Genomic DNA, 19,059 nt, shown 5'->3' with positions numbered 1-19,059 from the left:
TGCTGAAGCTCAGTGTGGACCGGGCCATTAGATGTGATGCTGGACGGGGAGCTTGAGCCGCCCTCTTGAACTATGTGGACCGATCCTTCTTGATACTCCTCAATCCGAACCATGTTGATGAAGTTGCGTGGCTTTGGCCGAGGTCGATGTATAAAACACAGATCCGAGCAGCGTTGTATATTGTACGCATAGTTGGAAGCAGTGTTTCGCAGGCCGTATGGCTGAGCCTAGTAATTCTCCATCAAGGCTTCACACTTAGAGAGCCAGAGACCGGTTGCGGGGGCTGGTCGGCGACGAACGAAGCGCCCTTCAGGAGTAGACGTGACCACGAGATCCGTACCGAGTCATGCAGGACGACTGGCCCGAGCTGGTCGGATAGATCTGTTGTGGGTAGTGGTTACCTGCTCGGTAGGTTGATTTTGAATCGAATCTACTAGAGCTAGGGTTTCAACAAGCTTGGTGCCAACCTGATCGATGGAGTCGAGCAGGTCGGTGTTGTCGATCTGCCTCCCTTTGTAGCGAGGAAGCGAACGACGGGTTGTCGGCATGGCTGAAGACGATGCTGGTGTGACCAGAGCCAGATCCAACGTGGTCGGAGCCGTAGCTGATGCTGGTGAAGCAGTGGTCGACGCAGATTGGATCTGCGCCTCCTCTGTGGTCATGGAGATGAAGTTGTCGGAGCCAGTGGTCCAGGTGATCTGGCCGATGGTGAACGTGAGGCCGTTCGGCGTAGCCATAGAACCAGGGATGATGACCATCTTGTTCGTCCGAGGAGCAGTACGCACACCTCCTACCTGGCGCGCCACTATCGACGAAATATAGTCGGCAGTCTACCTAGGGGTATGCCCAAGGTAGTAGATTATCGGCAGACAGGTGCGCAAGCTATGAACGAGATGGTGACGCAAGACAGACATGAGGTTTTATCCAGGTTCGACCGCCGTGAAGGCGTAATACCTACGTCCTACGTCTGATTGTATTGTTGTATGTAAATGAGATGATTTTTGAGAGGGGTACCCTGCCCGCCTTATATAGTCTGGGGGCAGGGTTACATATCTGGAAACTAATCCCAACCAGTTACAATTGCCATAGGTGGCTGGATAAGGATTCATATTCTAACCGACCAGGATCTTGCTTGATCTCCAAGTCTGCCTTGATTCCTTGCGCGGGACTCCGAGCAGATCGGCTGGGCCACGCGTCGTCTTCTAGTGGGCCAGACCCCCTGGTCCGGGCTGGCCCAAACCTAGCCGTAAGGGTATAGGGGTTAATACCCCCACACCATGATAGAGAAGTATGATAAATATCGGTCTGACATCCAAGGTCTTATGGCTTTAGCTGTTATTCTTGATCCATGTCTTAAGATGATAATGTTGGAAGCTTGCTACATTGCTCTATTGGGTGAAGATGAAGCTGATAAATATGTCAAAAAGAGCTATGAGTTGCTAACAGAGTTAATGCGTGAATACCACGTGCAAACTGGCCAAGAGGGTGTGGGTACATCATCTTTTGGTGTTGCTTCTTCTACTGTTAGTGCAACGGCTGTGTTGTCCATATTCAAGTCACTTGCTGCAAATAAACAAACTTCAAGTTTGTCTAAAGCCAAGAATGAGTTAGATCGCTATTTGGATGAAGAACCACTTCCTCGTAATGAGAGTGAATATTTTGATGTTCTTGGCTAGTGGAAGGTTACGGGAACTCGTTTCCCAACTTTGAGGATGATTACTCGTGATATTTTGACTATTTCACTCACCACAGTAGCTTTCGAGTTAGCTTTTAGAACTGGTGGTAGAGTTTTAAATGAGCATCGCAGCCATCTTGCTCCTCAAATGTTGGAAGCTCTTATGTGTAGCCAAAGTTGGCTTCGTCGCTCGCTTAAAGGTAATAAAAATAGTCATTTTTTATGTTTCATATATTCTAAAATCTGTAATCTATAGGTTGCGGCTACTAACATTAAAAAATACCTTGCTGTAGATCAAGATGATGATAAGGTTGATACCTTTTGGTCTTGCCTTGAAGACATTGAAGAAGAAATGAAGGAAGAATCATGCATCACGAGTGTCGACTCTGATTGATAGCAGCCTGTTGAATGTCCTGTGTGACGGTGTAAGTGTGATCTATGAATCATAATTGGTGTAGAATTTGATATAGACATGTACCATATGTTATCCAATTGCCTTGTTAGCTACTTAGTGTACTTTTCACTCTCTGTTTTTTATATCTGCCGAGCCAGTGGGTGTGCCCGCGGGTATTCTGTGCCTACGGGTGGTGGGTGCGAGCATACTATCGTACCCGTCACGGGTAATGGGTGTGGACGTGGGTTTCAGCTCGCGGGTGCGGGTTTATATACAATGTACCTGCAAAAATTGAGCCCGTTGGCATCTTTACCTCTGATATCGGCCAGGACTCGGGGAGGCGACTGCTAATCGGTAATCGCGCGGGGAAGGCGTGAGTGCGTGACTCACAGTCGCCTGAGGCATCCGGCCTTACGGCTGACCCCGATTCCGGCGCAGACAACGGAGGGTAAGGGCCGGGGCGGACGCCGGACGCGCGTCTCGCGTGGAGGACTGGGTGTGCGGCATTGCGGCAGCCCTACCGCCGCCGAACAACCAGCCTCCCTCCCTCCCTCTCTCTGCTGCTGCTGAATCCGCTGGTGATTGAACCCTCTCTTCACCTCTAACTATATTTTTTTAAATGTGTTTTCGCTGCATTCAGGTTGTCGTGGAATTTTGTTCTAGGGGTGTATTATTAATCCACTGCAGCATTGTTCAGCACTTCTTGGTTCAACTGAAAATTTTGGGGATACTACTTGTTTTATTTTTTTCTAAAAAATTTGGGGTTCAACTGAAACCCTGGATGCTACATGCAAGTCTGCAATCCGGTTGTGGTTTAGGTGGGTGTGTTGATCAGTCTCGTGTGTATGGTTTGAATTTTTGCTACGTATTGCTGATTTCATTTATTTATTAAATGGTCCTTTGTACTGGTCTGTCAATAAAAATCTGATCATGGTTTATTCTTGTTTTTTGGTTGATGCGCTCAGCTGCATTGGATCATTCGATGATGAAAGCGATACATTGGCGCTAATTTGTTAGGCAGGATGAATGTTGGACAGACAGAACATCTGTCCAAGCAGATGTCGGGGCAGACAGTTCAGATGGACTTTGGCGGCAGCAGGGGGCTGCTGCAGCACCAGCCGCTGCAAGTTGCTTCACGCCACACTGGCATGGATCCTCTGTTCTCAAGAATGCGCTTTGAGATGCGCCACAAGATGTAAGCTTTACCTCTTGCCAAATCCCATGTTCCCAGCTAGCTCTGGGATTGTAATTTATGCTGAGTTGTTGAAAGGTGTATCACACTAACTGACTGATGCTAATCGAAAGGTTTTGTGTTTAACCGGAAGATTAAATTTTAATGCCATATTATCATTGGCAGACTTGATTGGCTTAGAAAGAAGATGAAACCTGCTGATAGCCAGAGCCTTGAGAAACTTGCAGAGAAGTTAGAGGAAGAATTGTACAGACTTTACTCAAAGGTAAAACTTCTGTATTTCATTTTCATTCTTAACTGCTCTAAGTATACTGTATCCATGCTTTTGCTGTTGTGCGCTTCTTTCCTCGTTTTTTACAAAAAAAATATATTTCCTATGAGCAGGCTGACTACCATGTAATGCTGAAAGAACAAATCGAGCCACGCTTGCAAGTTGCTATTAGGTCCCTCTCCAGCCAAGGTCACCAGCGTCAACAAATGTCACATCAGACACCAAGTTCCTCCACCTACATCACAATGTTTCCAACACCTGGTATGGCTTAGAGTGAGTGCGAATGGAGAACACAGGGCGTAGCTCAATGACTGTTATAACTACCTGCAGTTGGCTTGTGTTTCCGGACACTATGTTCTCCCTCCTCTTGTTGGTTCTTTCATTGCAGCTCTCACTATATTTATGTTGCAGGATCCATATCTAACGGCTACCAGGATCCATCCATCAGCGTACCACAAAATTCCACCGCTAATAGTGACTCATCAGCGATGTGTCCAGTGATTATGCAACAGCAGGTAGATCATATGGTTCAGGCTCCAGGATTTAGCCATCATCAGATTTTACCTGCCAATCCTATTGGCGCTAATGGTGCTGGATGCCTCAATGGGCAGTGGAATGCCATGCCTCTAGTGCAGGAGCAGCAGCCAATGCCATTTTCTATGAACCAAAGTAACTATCCGCTGCAGCATCTAGGCTCTGGAGTGGATTCAAGAATCCTGGAGAATTTCTCCTCATGGTTCGTCGGATGCACAAATCAATGGTGCTATGGGCTCCAATATGCAGCTATCAAACAGAGCTGCAGCACAGAAAGAATTTACGAATTTGTCATCTTATGGCAGTTTGCCTGAGAAATCATTGCAAAGAGAATTCAATCGTCATCCTCCACAGGGAACACAAAGTATGTGTGCTATATTTTTTTTCCATGTGCAATATCTCACTTATGCTATTTTGTTTATTCATTTGTGCCATTATAATCTAGATAGGTTGGTAGTGGCAGTACTACTTTTTGGCAGCAAATCCTGCAGATGCACATGCTTTGAGTTTTGTTCTTGATCTGAATTTTATCCATGTCACCGAAAAGGAATATGTCGAAAAAGTAGAGGAGTATATTTCTTTTGAGTGTTTTATTTATTTAGGGAGAAAAATAAAAATCTTTTCAACTTCTGCAAATCATACTACCTGTTTGGAGCAGTGTTTGAGGGAGATGATGTTGCCATGATTTTTCTGTGGAAACTTGATATATTTCAGTAGATTAACCATTGATAATCTTCCTGCAGCAAAAAACCACATGTTTTGACAAATTCAGTAGAAAAATACGTGCAGTGTAGTAAAATGGTATGCTAATTTTTGTGAAATTGCCAATAAATGTCAACAGAGGTCCTAATCACTAGTATGATCTGGATGTGAGATAGTATGCATAATGGTACTTGATTTGTTGTAAGCCTTTTGACATGTATTCCTGTCTTTTTTTTAGGAGAAATACAATAGTTGAGGCGCCCTACTGTAACTGGCTTTTAGAAATGTGGAACTTATAAGTGACTTTTAATTTCTATCTGGTCTGCACACTGCACTAGACTCGCCTTGTTTTATGGAAAGTCTTGGAGATACTGCTGCACATTTTGATACAATTTTATGCGTTCCACATGGGTTACCCTGTTACGTTTTATTATCAGTTAGCAACTCATTGTAGACATTTGACGTTGCAAAACAATTAAATGTACTATTTTCTTTTCCAGCATCATTGGGTGTTTCTAGAAATTGTTACGGCGCCATTTCTGCAACCTTAACACCTACAGGTAATCAGAACATGGATGCTACAAATATGTTGTCCACTTCAAGAACGAAATCTGCATTGCTCGCAAGCCAGACAACCAATCAAACTCTTCAACCAAAACCACTTATAAAATCCGAGGTATTGGATCAAACAGAAAAGGTGAACTTTAGGGAATTACAGTTGCCTTGCAAACAAATATTTCAGGAGCAACATTATTTTGAGCCTAATCATCCTTGCTCCCTGTTTGTGAGGGAATGTAAGCTTAGTTCTGGTCGTGATGAGCAAATATTAAGTCAAGGAGTTTTACCATATAATGAGCCAACATATTCAAAAGCAAATGAAGATAGTGACAAAATAGACCATACCAGTCAACAATTTGTCCATCATAATATTCCCATTCGGGTCAAGTCATATTCTCGGCAGTTATTCTCTCCACATGTACAAAATACTAAACTGATGAATAATAACATGGTGCAGAGAGAAATGTCAGAAGATGCAGCAGAACAACATGTTTCATCTAATTGGCACTTTCCTGGTTATGCTATGACTCCCGATCATAAACAGTCAAAGCTTCCAACAAAAGTATACTGCTTTTTCATTCATGCAAAATTTTGTCCCAATCCTATAGGTACTTGTAAATTACAAGGCTGTGTTTGTGCACGGGAGATCTTAAAGCATTCTAATGACTGCCAAAGAATAGATTGCCAGTATAGATACTGCAGGCAATCAAAGGAGGCTATTTATCACTATAATGATTGTGTTAATAAGCATTGTCCTGTTTGTAGCAAAGCAAATGAAAGTCTGAGCCGCTGTTGTGATCAAACAAACAAGAGGGATGCAATTGAAAGAAGTTTCAATGGGGTACATGGTGACACAATAGACATCAAACTGGTGAAAGCTGAAACCTTTGATGATCAATCACCTGTATCAAAGCGTTTAAGGTTGCAACCCATGCTTCCCAATGTATCTGATAGTGCTTATATCTCTTTTCCTCAAGCATGCCCAGATTTTGTGTCACAGCAAGCTCAACCTAAGCATCTTGGACAGGATAAAAGGATATATCCAAAACAAAAGCTAAAGATCGAGGCTGATATGCAACCACCGCCAAAGCTTGAGATAACTAGATCTGGTACTGTTCGGAAAATTGGTGCAGTGGAAAGTTATGCAATTCCTGGTGTTTCAAATCATTTAGATTCACATGTTGAGCAACAAAATTGTTTGCCAAACAAAGATACAAATGAAGGTGTTATTGATATTAAGATGAATGCAAGTGGATCTACAGATGTCTTGCTGTCCAAGACAGGGAAAAAAAAAGAGAGAAGGTATTTCACTCTTGGAGTCGCTCACTCTAGAGCAAATATATGAACATGCCCATAGTACAATACAATGGGTTGGTCAGGTATGATTCTTGACTAGAAAAAAAAGATATCTTGCATACTGTACTATTTTTAGTTAATGAACAGAGTTCTCTATTGCTTGCATGACCATCAGACCATGTGATGTCTAGAAAAAAAAACATTTCCAGAAAATTTCCTCCCCTGAGCCATAAATAGTTTCTTTTAATCAGATGGTTGGAGTTGTCATATTCGAATATGGAAACAGTAAGCAGTCAGATATACTATATACTACTGGGATTTCCTGCTGACTAGCAAAATAAGAAGCACTTTAGCTGTTTTGACATCATGGATCAGGTATTTTAGGATGGAGCTGAACTTCCAATAGCATTAGCAAAATGAAAACCTTTGCATGTTGAATAATAGCAGATAAGAAACTTGTATTTCTTGCAATTGGCTCTAGATGTTGATAAGAAATGCCCATGTGCAATATCTTGAAAGCTTGGATTTGAACCCAGAAAGCTTAGGTTGGTCTTATGTTCTTCCCCCTGTTTTTTCCTAATTAGCATGTTTATTACCTTATTAGTACCCTAGCCGCTGCCAAAAGTTTTTTCTAAAACCTATACACATACTTGTTTTTTAAGAAATCTTTTGGTTGGATTGGATTCATGTTTTACTGTTTTCATGTGGATATAATTTAAGCTTGTGCAAGAGTATAGTTTATTTCACTATGAAGTATGAACTATTGCAATAATTATTTCTTCATATGACAGAGTAAGGCTAAAGCTGAAAATAATCAATTACTAGGACAGTGGGAAAATGTGAACTCATGCCAGCTTTGCAAAGTAGAAAAGCTCTTTTTTGATCCTCCACCTAAATTTTGTTCTCCCTGTGGTGCTCGGATAAAAAAGAATGCACCATATTATAGTGGTACTATCACTGAAAGTGGTCCCTACTACTTTTGCCTACCATGTTACAATGAGTCTCGCAGTGACTCAGTTTTGGTGGACAGTATTCAATTTCTCAAGTCAAAACTTGAGAAGAAAAGAAACAATCACGAGTTTGAAGAAGCAGTAAGCATTTCAGTTTCCCTCTTTCCCGGCTTTATCCTCATAGTTATGCATCTTTTTTCTGCACACTAATTTAACCTAATCAGTTGGTTCCATAGTGGGCTCAATGTGACAGATGTGAACGCTGGCAGCACCAGATTTGTGCTCTTTTTAATGCCAAAAGGAATGCTGAAGAAAAAGACGCAGAATATATCTGCCACAGTTGCTGTATTGAAGAGATTAAAGATGGTCTGCGCACACCTTTACCGCATAATACTGTTCCTGGGCGAAAGATCTGCCAAGGACTGTGCTTAGCGATCATATAGAAGAGCACCTTTTTCAACGCCTCAAAGAGGAGAGACAGAATAGGGCCTACAAATACAGGAAAAGTTTCGATGAGGTTGGTAATAGAAGCTGTTTCTGGAAATCACTAACCTAATTTCTCCCTGTTTTGTCTTCAAAAGCTATACTTTACAAATTCATTGAGCCTACAAACTTATCTTTTCTTTAAGCTTCACAATATAGTCACATCTTGGAAACTCCTCTTGTGAAAGTGCAAGGTTTTGTGAGGTCCTTTTCTTTTAGTTGCAGCTGTGCTTTCTGAGTATTGTTTGTTCTTCTTGCCCCTTATCTACTTCAGGTGAACATTTTTATTTACCACAGGTGCACCATTTGAGTATTGCCTGCTTTAGGTGACAGGGTAAAATAACCAGCATGGGGTTTCATAGATGTATTTCACGGTTTTATTTTGCACATCATTCAACCTCCATACTTTACACCACAGCAGTTCCTGTTGAGGATAATCAGTTTCTTTTATATGCAAGTACACAGTTAAGATTGCTGCTCAAAAAGCTTCACGGAATGTGCATTCATCACGTGATTCTCAGTCTCCATAAAATCTAGAACTAGTCATTTTGTTTGTCCTGATTTTTCCCTCATTAGGTTCCTGGAGCAGAGGGGCTTGTGGTCAGAGTTGTTTCATCAGTGGACAAGAATTTGAAAGTTAAACCAAAATTTTTGGAGCTTTTTCCAGAAGAGAATTACCCAATAGAGTTTCCTTACAAGTCCAAGGTAAAAGAGTTGTATGGTCATGTGAAGCAAAAAATCACATGTGACTACTATTTATTCGATCACTTTTTTGGGAAGACAACTTTTGCTAACAAAAGCTCCGTATCTGTTTTTTTTTCCATTTTTCCTTCAGGCTATTCTTTTATTTCAAAGAATAGATGGTGTGGAAGTATGCCTATTTGGCATATATGTGCAAGAATATGGAGCAGAATGTGCATTCCCAAACCAACGTCGTGTTTATTTGTCGTACCTAGATTCTGTCAAATATTTTAGACCTGAGATTCAAACAGTTTCTGGTGAAGCCCTACGAACGTTTGTGTACCATGAAATTCTGGTAATATACTATAATCAGTATCAGTGTGATTACTAGTATCACATTCCATTTTTGAGTCTAACCATAGTTTTCTGTATGTATATGTTACAGATAGGTTATCTCCGGTATTGTAAGCAGCGGGGTTTCACTAGTTGTTACATATGGGCATGCCCACCTTTGAAAGGTGATGAACTGATGATTACATTATGTATTGCCATCCGGAGATTCAGAAGACACCAAAGTCTGAAAAACTGCGAGAATGGTAATACCATTTATTGCCGTTATGTCATTTTGCATGTCAAAAGGATTCTTTAGAATAACGATTAATGAATATCATATCTGGCATTTGTAGGCATGATTTATTATTCTGCATGCAGGTACTTATCTATGATTCGAAAAACTACTGATGAGGGTATAGATGTTGAGCTGACAAATCTATACGAGCACTTTTTTAACTCTAAGACAGACTGCAAGGCTAAAGTGACCGCAGCTCGCTTGCCATATTTTGATGGTGATTATTGGCCTGGAGCTGCAGAAGATATAATCAACCAAATTTTCCTACCAGAATATGACAAAAACTTGAGGAAGGGAAAGGTAAAGAAGACTATCACAAAAAGAGCTTTGAAAGCTGCTTGCCTTACCGATTTAACTGGGAATGCTTCAAAGGATGCTATGATGATGCAAAAGGTATATTTTTCTCTTAAAAATATGCAAGATATGTTCTTTCAACCAAAATTTACTTGAGCGTTCTTATATATCTTATTAACCATCAATGATGCTGTGCAGCTTGGAGAAGCCATTTACCCTATGAAAGAAGATCTTATTATGGTCCATTTGCAGTATTCTTGTCGTCACTGCTGTATCCTTATGGTGTCTGGAAGGCGTTCGGTCTGCAATCAATGCAAAAGCTTTTCTATTTGTGACAAGTAAGTTGATTTGTTTTATAATGGGGTACAATAATATGAAAACATTTTTGTATAATATATGTGCCTGATCATGGTTAAAGGCTTTGTTGTTGTTGTTGTTGTTGTATATGTGCCTGATCATGGTTCTGTACATGGTGCAACTTGAAAACATCAAATAAAATATCATAGAGCTTTATTCTTCAATTGATCTTGTTACAGCTAGTATGATTGCTATTACCTTTGAGACTGACGAGGCTTCTGTTGCAGTTGTTATAATGTAGAACAGCAGCGTGACGAGAAGGAGAGGCACCCAATTAATAGTGCTGACTTGCATACACTACAGCCAGTAAGTTATTCGAAAGCTTTTTTAACTAGAAACAATGCCAGAAATGCCAAATATTTTACTCGATGTCATCATTCAGGTTGAAATTGATGGTGTGCCTAAAGATACCAAGGACAGAGACGGCATCTTAGAAAGTGAATTTTTTGACACCAGGCAGGCATTCCTGAGTCTATGTCAAGAAACTATTATCAATATGATACCCTTCGTGCTGCAAAACATTCCTCGATGATGTTGCTATATCATCTTCACAATCCAACTGAACCAGCTTTCGCTACCACATGTAATGTTTGCAAGAATGATATCAAAACTGGTGAAGAGTGGCGGTGCAAGGAATGCGATTATGATGAGTGTGATGCTTGTTACAAACACAATGGAGGGACCAAACATGTCCACCAGTTAACGAAGCATCCAGCAGGAGCAGATAGGGATGCTGATCAAAAGAAGAGTGCTGGCATGGTATTATATTTCTTACATTGTGGTAATTCATCTGGTTTTTGTTGTGTGACCATCTTAGCATTGGTGGTCACTGTAGAGAAGCTCAGCTGCTCCATACCTTCATTCACATTTATAAGGTCTATTTGATAGTTGCCAATTAATCGTGCTATTAAGCTACACACCATGGGTATCCTTTGTGCATAATGTATCTTATAGCTTTGTCTGTTTGATATGCTGAGGCTCCTTTTTGTGTTGCCAATGTAATCAACTTATTATGGAAAGCCTGAGCTGTTACTTGTGCTATCCACTTGTTGATTAATCCCTGAAGGAATTGATCTTGACTCCGTTACGGTGATTTTCTTTTTGTGGTGCTGCAGGCACAGACAATGCTTCGACTTGTGGTGCACGCGGCAGCATGCCGTGGTCCTTGTCACTGCCGAAAACTTAAGTCAGTCTTCCATCATGGGAAGATTTGCCAGACACGTGCATCGAATGGCTGTCGTCTGTGTAAGAAAATGTGGAGCATTTTTTTTTTAACGTACTGGCAGGAGCTTTGCCTTTCAATTAAGATAGGGAAAGAAAGTTTATGTACAAGGAAAATATGGAGCATTATCCAGTTACATGCAAGAGCTTGCAAAGAAGGAGAATCTAATGTTCCCAGATGCAGATGCGCCCCCCCCCCCCCCCCCCCCCCCCCCCCCACACACACACGCACCCCAACACAATCTCAATGCACTGACAACACCCTGTTCGCTTGTTGGTTCCAGCCAGGCTTATTCAATCAGCCAACAGTATTTTCCTCTCACAAAAAACCAGCACCAGCCAACTCAAACCAGCACCAGCACCGACCAGTGAACAGGGTGATATGCGATCACTCTCGTAGAAAGCTGAGTTGTGACTGGAAACAGGCACATAAAGGAGCATTTGAGAAAGATGCAACGCCTGCAACAGCAGTCTGAGCTGCCGTTGATGAGATGATGAAGCAACGAGCTCACAAGTCGGCATGAATGAATAAAGGCAATGGCACATATAAAATATATCTCCATGAGAAAAGATACCAAGGCATGCAGATCAAGAGGATCTGCATAAAAACAACATCAGCATAAAGTTTTTTTTTTTTGGCCGTTTCTAGCCATTATTGGTTTGCTCCTTGCTCAGTTCTGCCTGAAAGTGGCACTGCATGCAGCTGGTGGTTTGTCTTGTCTCTGATTAAGTAGTGTTTCACCATGCCGATTGGACCAATATACTTGATAGTGCTCCATACCTTAGAGGTTGACTCTAATGTTTATCATGTATGAGTATGGTAGGTTTCTGGGCAGTTTTTAACTGTATATTGATGAGGAAATTTTGTAGTATTTTGTTTGTTGTTTTTGATACTCAGAGGTTCTAAAAGGTGTTTCCTGACATTGAATGAAAAAAAATTCTAAACTAAGTCCTTGTTTAGCTCCTCCAAACTCCTGAAAAGTGCACTATGCAAAAAGAAGATTCCTCGTCACATCAAACTTGCGGTACATGCATGGAGTACTAATGTAGATGAAATCAAAAACTAATTGCACAGTTTGCTTTAACTTTGCGAGGCGAATCTTTTGAGCCTAATTAATCAATGTTTGGACAATAATTCACAAATACAAACGAAATGATACAATAGGGAATCTTCACTATGCAAAGTTTGCCTGCGCAAACTTTACCCAACTAAACACCGCCTAACTGCAACTTGAGAACTGGATCTGAGTTTGCTTCTGAGAAAGCAGACCTGAACCTGCAAATTAGTTCTGAACATATGACACTGATAAAGCACACGTACTCCTACATACTAAAGCATCACTCTCAAGGAGTGGAAAGAATGAATATCTGACAGCAAAAAGGATCATTCACAATCTGTTAAACAGTAGCGATCTCTAAAAAAAAAGCTAGAACCTTTTGGCCGCTCAAATTGGCCTACCAGGTGACTTTGGTGGAGATCTAAAAAAAAGGCGACTTTGGTGGAGTTGTCGTTGGATTGCAGCGGACGGCTGCGATGTGGTGACTCCAGAGCGCCTCGTCCACGTGGGATGATCGACGAACTGGACACGTGGACCCGGCACGACCACGTCGTCGCGCCGCGCCACCCGCCACCGCGCGGCCACGCCTCCGCCCTCCCCTCCTCCTGTCCTGCCTGTTCCCGCGCCCCCTTTATCCACTTCGGAAGTCGCCACGAGTTCCTGACGGCGACGCCCCCGCGTGCCGTGGCGTGCGTGCCCGCCCACCAGTCTGCGGTCTGGCCGTCTCGTCTCCCTGCGCCGGGGGCCCCGGCGAGCTGGCTGCCCCGTGCGCCAGCCCGCGCAGCAACCGCAGCCACAACTGGAGCCCCCGCACGGCAGCCACTCAGACGGCCGGCTTTATCAGCCGCGGCAGCGACATTCACCGGGGGGAAATATTTGCAGCCACCGCGCCGGATTCCGCCACAAAATCAGCCATCCACCGCGAGAGCATGGCGGCCATCGTGGCGGCGCGGGCGTCTGCCCCCGGCGGCGCTGCCGTGAGCACTATCGCCGCGTTCCACAGCCACGCGTCCCCTTCCCACGCGCTCCCGCTCGCCTCCTCCTCCATCGGCGGCGCCAGGTGGTACTACCACGCCTCCGCGTGCTGCTTCGCCACCAAGCCCACCGCGCCGACCGCCGCCGAGCTCGTCGACCAGGACCCCGCCACGGCCACGCAGGAGGCCGCCCAGCCGCGCCGGAAACGCCGGTCTCGGAAGGCGAAGAAGTCCGCCACCGCCGCCAAGGAGGAGGACGGGACGGGTGACGAGACGGCGGCGGCGGCGGAGGAGGACGAGGCGAAAAGGAAGAAGAAGGAGGCGCCCAGCGCCGAGGAGAGCGCCCGGGCATTGGTGGCCGGCCTCGACGACGTGATCGTCAACCCCGTCGGCCTGGGCCGGCGGTCGCGGCAGGTGTTCGACGAGGTGTGGCGCAAGTTCTCGCGGCTGGGCCAGATTTCGAGCGCCTCCTCCATCGCGCTGGCGGAGGAGGAGCAGGCCGTGCTTATCCGCGGAGGACCCATGTGTGAGTTCACCGTGCCTGGGGCGCAGGACACCACCGTCCTCGTCGTCGGCGCCACCAGCCGCATCGGCCGCATCGTCGTGCGCAAACTCATGCTCCGCGGATACAATGTCAAGGTCAGCATGTCCTGATTCAAATGGTCATTGATTTGACTGAAGTGGTAGCTGCTTTCGATTTTTTATTAGAATCGACAACGCTGGAGCGGATAACTTAACATACGGTCTTACTTTACTGCATACTCTCTTGCCTAGGGAGGCAAACATTTTTTTTAAACGCAACTAGGGAGGCAAACATGATAATTAGCATTTCAATTTTCATAGCCTGTCATTTGTGATTTTTTTTTATGCTTCATTCTATTAATGTATATCTAGATTCTCCTCAGCGTCTACAATTTCTGAGTTCTGATGCTGCTGATGTGTTCAGACTGTAAGTGTGATAGTCACTGCCGCCCTAATTTAGCTGGCTTAGCCCACGTGCTCACTCAGTCATACCTTCCATGTTGCGTACTAAAATTCTAGAGTTTGGGATCTAAAATAAATGGAGTGATGTATCTATCCATCATGTCATATGGACACACTGGAAACAATCTACAGTAATGGAAATGAACAATGCACAGTTTCTTATGATGAAATTCCAAGGCAGTCTGTACGTAAACTGTTCTTCTCCTAACTTTCTCCTAAATAGGAGAAGTTGGATAAACTAGGAGAAGTTGGGCCTAACTTTCTCCTACCATAACAGGCTTTAGTAAGAAGAAACGACCCTGAAGTGATAGATATGCTCCCAAGGTCAGTGGACATTGTTGTTGGCGATGTTGGTGATCCTGCAACTGTCAAAGCAGCAGTATCAGGCTGCAGCAAGATAATCTATTGTGCAACTGCACGCTCAACTATTACAGGAGACCTAAATAGGGTCGATAACCAAGGAGTAAGGAATGCTAGCAAGGCTTTCCAGGTATTTCCTTCTGAGTTAATTTTCTTATGTCAACTTCTATTTGTATTTATGGTTTTAAGATCCACCACTCCTTAATGAAAAGTATGTCACCGAGCTTGGTTTTGTACTGCAGGATTACTACAACGAATTGGCCCAGCTCAGGGCTGGTAAAAGCAGCAAGAGCAAACTCCTGATAGCAAAATTCAAGTCTGCAAAGTCCTTGAAGGGTTGGGAGGTGCGGCAGGGTTCTTACTTCCCAAATGCTTTTGTTTCTAGATTTGATGAAGGTATCGATGCATCACTGGATTTTTCAGAAGATCAGCAGGCTGTTTTCTCAGGTAGCACCTTCAGTTTTGTAGCTTTTATGACAATGATTCCCGTTTTTAAATAAAATAAAACAAAAAAAAACTATATACTTCATGTACCTCTGTTTTGCTTTTATTCGAATGTCATAGATTTCTTATGGAACTTCCTTATTTTCAGGATTTGTATTCACAAGAGGTGGATATGTTGAGATATCAAAAAGGCTTTCTCTTCCTCTAGGTTCCACCCTAGACAGGTATTAGGATCTCTTATGTTTTTCTTATTCTCTGATGTTGACGAATCTGTATGAAATTATGTATCAAAATGTATTATGTGAGCGTGACATTTCACTTCTATTTCTCTGTGCATAGGTACGATGGTTTACTTTTTTCAGTGGGAGGAAATGGAAGATCATACGTTGTTATTCTTGAAACTGGTCCATTGGCAGACACGACCCAGAGCAAGAAGTATTTTGCTCGGATGACTACAAAAGTAGGCTTTTGTAGGGTAAGTACTAAGTAAGTAGTGTTCGATGTCTTAGCTATACAGCTGCTTAATGCACATGTAGAATTTAATCCTTTTGTGTTTGTTTTCTGCAGGTAAGAGTGCCATTTTCATCTTTTCGGCCAGTAAACCCACAAGATCCTCCCCTCGACCCTTTTCTTGTGCATACACTAACCATTAGGTTTGAACCAAAAAGGCAGGTCAGTGCACTATGTTGTATTAACTTCCATCATCACCACAAGACAGCAAGTGCAGCTTTGGCTGTGACATAAAAACGGCGACTTAGCAATTGACACTTTCTGCAGAGACCTGGTGATGGATCTCAAAATGCTAGTGATCCTCGAAACTTTGAGCTGAAACTGGAATACATCAAAGCTTTACCTGTAAGTTGTTCCCACATTGTGCCTGTAGATATTACCTTTCTGTCTCATGTACTTATAAGTATAGTTTTTTTTTTCTTTTTTTTGCAGACTGGTCAAGAAACAGACTTCATATTGGTGTCATGTTCAGGTTCTGGAATTGAATCTAACAGAAGAGAACAAGTTCTCAAAGCCAAGAAGGTTCTACTTTGTGTAACCACTTAACACCTATATGTTTATCTACTTCAGATGTTTAAGGATCTTGATGCTCTTCTAGGCTGGAGAAGATGCACTGCGGAGGTCAGGCCTTGGATATACAATCGTGCGCCCGGGTCCTTTGCAGGTATCATACTAATACACTTACTAACATTAGTGGAGTGAAGTTTCTAGGAATTCACTTTAGGCTCTTGATATAAGCAGTGTGCTAAACATATGGTTAACCTAGAACTAGAAGCCATCTATTTCCTTCTTACGTTCGAAAACCAAGACATAAACATTGTACTAGATCATACCTTCTGAAGCAGTATTATGAACAAACGAGGCAATTATTTTCCTATGTTATATGTGTTCCATAGATTGAACCTAGTTGCACAATGACCATGATAGTCATTTTTAAATCGTTTCAGGAAGAACCTGGTGGCCAGCGTGCACTGATCTTTGATCAAGGGAACAGAATCTCTCAGGTGAAAACGTCATGAACAATTAGTTGCCTGTGTGATGCTAAATTTTGCGGATTGTATGCTATACATAACACTATATCTATAACTTTCCTATGTAGGGTATCAGTTGTGCTGACGTGGCAGATATTTGTGTCAAAGCATTGCATGATTCCACTGCAAGAAACAAAAGTTTTGATGTAAGATTATTCTCCTGCTCTGTTTCATGTATAGCAACGCTTTTTCAACTGATAATAGTATGCAGTTGTGAATAATTAAACTTGTTGCTATGTATTCAATTAGGTATGCTATGAGTACGTCGCTGACCAAGGGAACGAGCTGTATGAGCTTGTAAGTTAATTGCTGAAATCCAAAATTGATGGATCCCTCACGTTCTTGTTTTTGTTCGTTTTCGTGTTTGATAATATGCCATGAATGTTTTCAGGTGGCTCATCTACCTGACAAGGCTAACAACTATCTTACACCAGCACTCTCTGTTCTAGAGAAGAATACCTGATTAATGTGCCACCAGACTCAGACATATGTAATATACGGGTCATATAACGTGTATATTTTCTCCTCTTGTAAAGCCATACGTTTTTCCTATACAAGCCTTGTGTGATTCACATGGTATGTCATTTGGCCCTTTTGTAAAGATGATTGCACATTGCGTTAAAAAAAAAGATCATTGCACAGACTCAGACATTAAAGGTTGTGCGAGACGCTGATGGGCGATGGGCGATGGCACCGAGGCGGCCAACAAACCGGCGCCAGCGGCGACGTCGATCTCCTCGCCCTCGGTGCTGGTGCTGGCGCTGGCGCTGGCGGACACTATTCGCTTGTTTTCCTGAACTGCCCCCATATCCTTCCCTGACGTATGCTTCCGATTCTCACCTCGTGGTCTTCCGATCACCCCCCAGGTTCGTCTCCTGTTGAGGTCGGCATTGGCTGCTGCTTCCTCGGTTCCTCTTCCTCCCGCAGTCCTTCTCCCTTGGGCCATCGCATCCCGTCTCCCTTGCGTGTCGCTGCGGGCCGGCAGCGCCGTTGGGCTCGGCGGACGACCCACCCGCTTCAGTTTCATGGGCTGGGTTGCCGTTACGGATCTACGTGGGCTTGCGTTGCGGGTCCGCCCACCGGCTAGCAGCGGCTTGGGCCGCGCCGCTTGCGAAATCCCTAGCCGACGAAACTTCATCACAATCCATGCAGGCCGGATCGACCAGGCCATGCTGCCGCTGCCATGTGGTGTTGGTGATTCTGGGGAAAAAACATTACGCGACAGCGTCGCATAAAAGCAGTGGGCGACAGCCTGTAATTACCTGACACCTGTCCTGTGTTTGGCCCCACCAGTCCACCACGAGCTGCGTGGGTTGCTTCCAGAGCGTCTCAGGCGGCCACGGAGCGTCGCACACGGCCTTGGATTTCCTTCCTGATTCTAGTGGGCGCTCGTATCAGCGAGGTGAGGAAACAATAGACGAGACTCCAAGAACACGTCACACGTCTCGTGAGTTCGTCTCGTACGTGCGTGCATGTTTTGCAGGCACAAAGGTAAAGCATGCATGCGGTAAGCTCTTCGCGGCTCAGCTTATCAGCGATGGTACAGTATTTTTCTCTCTCAACAAATCAGTCGTACAAATCAGCGCAAACGGCTCATACACCAGGCGAACGGAGCCCGAGTTTTCGGATGGTAATGCCACCGCGGTCTTCGTTTTGTTCTAGGCCAGCCACAGCAGGCCCAGCTATCGTGTGACCGCCCACAAGTCTCGTGCGACCCGGCCCACTAAAATTATCCGGGACAGCCGACGGCCCGCCAAAAGCCATTAGGACCTAACCGCAAAACACGCACGCCCACGGTTTCCCGCTGTACACACCCCGTCCTGCCCAATCCAATTCCAAGCCTCTTTGCTCATTGGTCAGACAGACGGACCGTCAAGCAAGTCTCTCTGGTCTCAGCGACTTCACAGTATCGGCGGACGCCTGCATCACCGTCCAAATACACGGGCACGGCACCCCGGAACACCGAGACAACCACGGCGGCGGCCGCCATTTTTAAGCAATCGTTCGCCTCGCCAACCCGATCGCTCAACGCGACCCTCTTCTTCCTCTAATGTCGATGAGCAAGCTCGTCGCCGCCATGGCTGACGGGTGGGCCGACCTCCCGCGCGACCTCCTCGAATCCGTGCTCGCCCGCCTCCCCGTGTCGGACCGCCTCCGCTTCCCCGCCGTCTGCACTGCGTGGCAGTCGGCCCACACCGCCACCCCTGCCGCCGCGGGGGGATTCAGCAGGCCACGCCATCCCCGTGGCTCATGCTACCCTTCAACCCGATCGCGCGGACCGGCGGCGTCTACGACGGGAGCGCCAAGCTCTCGGTGGCGCGGTTCCTGAGCCTAGCTGAGGTCTGGGCGTATGCGATCCGTCAGTCGGCGCCGGCCACCCGCGACCGCCTCCGCTTCCCCGCCGTTTGCACTGCGTAGCAGTCGGCCCACGCCGCCGCCCCTGCCGCCGCGGGGGGATTCAG

The 19,059-nt window shown here is 44.6% G+C and overlaps 1 protein-coding gene and 1 pseudogene across 1 annotated transcript; both read left to right on the top strand.

Moving 5' to 3' along the window:
• Nucleotides 1-2,417: 2,417 nt before the first annotated feature.
• On the top strand, nt 2,418-10,925 carry LOC136528131 (probable histone acetyltransferase HAC-like 1; annotated as a pseudogene).
• A 2,199-nt stretch (nt 10,926-13,124) lies between these two features.
• Nucleotides 13,125-17,244, top strand: LOC136528039 (protein HIGH CHLOROPHYLL FLUORESCENCE PHENOTYPE 173, chloroplastic-like). Its single transcript, XM_066520936.1, has 13 exons — nt 13,125-13,907; nt 14,530-14,742; nt 14,855-15,059; nt 15,205-15,280; nt 15,396-15,531; nt 15,624-15,728; nt 15,834-15,911; nt 15,999-16,088; nt 16,165-16,230; nt 16,514-16,570; nt 16,666-16,743; nt 16,847-16,894; nt 16,989-17,244. The coding sequence occupies exons 1-13, from the start codon at nt 13,224-13,226 to the stop codon at nt 17,058-17,060; spliced, it is 1,908 nt and encodes a 635-aa protein (XP_066377033.1). The 5' UTR covers nt 13,125-13,223; the 3' UTR covers nt 17,061-17,244.
• Nucleotides 17,245-19,059: the final 1,815 nt, after the last annotated feature.

The sequence above is a fragment of the Miscanthus floridulus genome, chromosome 19, assembly GCF_019320115.1.
Source record: "Miscanthus floridulus cultivar M001 chromosome 19, ASM1932011v1, whole genome shotgun sequence".
NCBI lineage: Eukaryota > Viridiplantae > Streptophyta > Magnoliopsida > Poales > Poaceae > Miscanthus > Miscanthus floridulus.
Note: the sequence above shows the minus strand (reverse complement) of the source record. Positions and strands in the feature narration are given on the sequence as shown.

Coding starts and splice junctions, on each gene's coding strand:
- LOC136528039 (XM_066520936.1), top strand. CDS start 13,224: ATGGCGGCCATCGTGGCGGCGCGGGCGTCTGCCCCCGGCGGCGCTGCC. Junction 15,281..15,395: donor CTAGGTTCCACCCTAGACAG/GTATTAGGATCT, acceptor CTCTGTGCATAG/GTACGATGGTTTACTTTTTT. Junction 15,532..15,623: donor CAAAAGTAGGCTTTTGTAGG/GTAAGTACTAAG, acceptor TGTTTTCTGCAG/GTAAGAGTGCCATTTTCATC.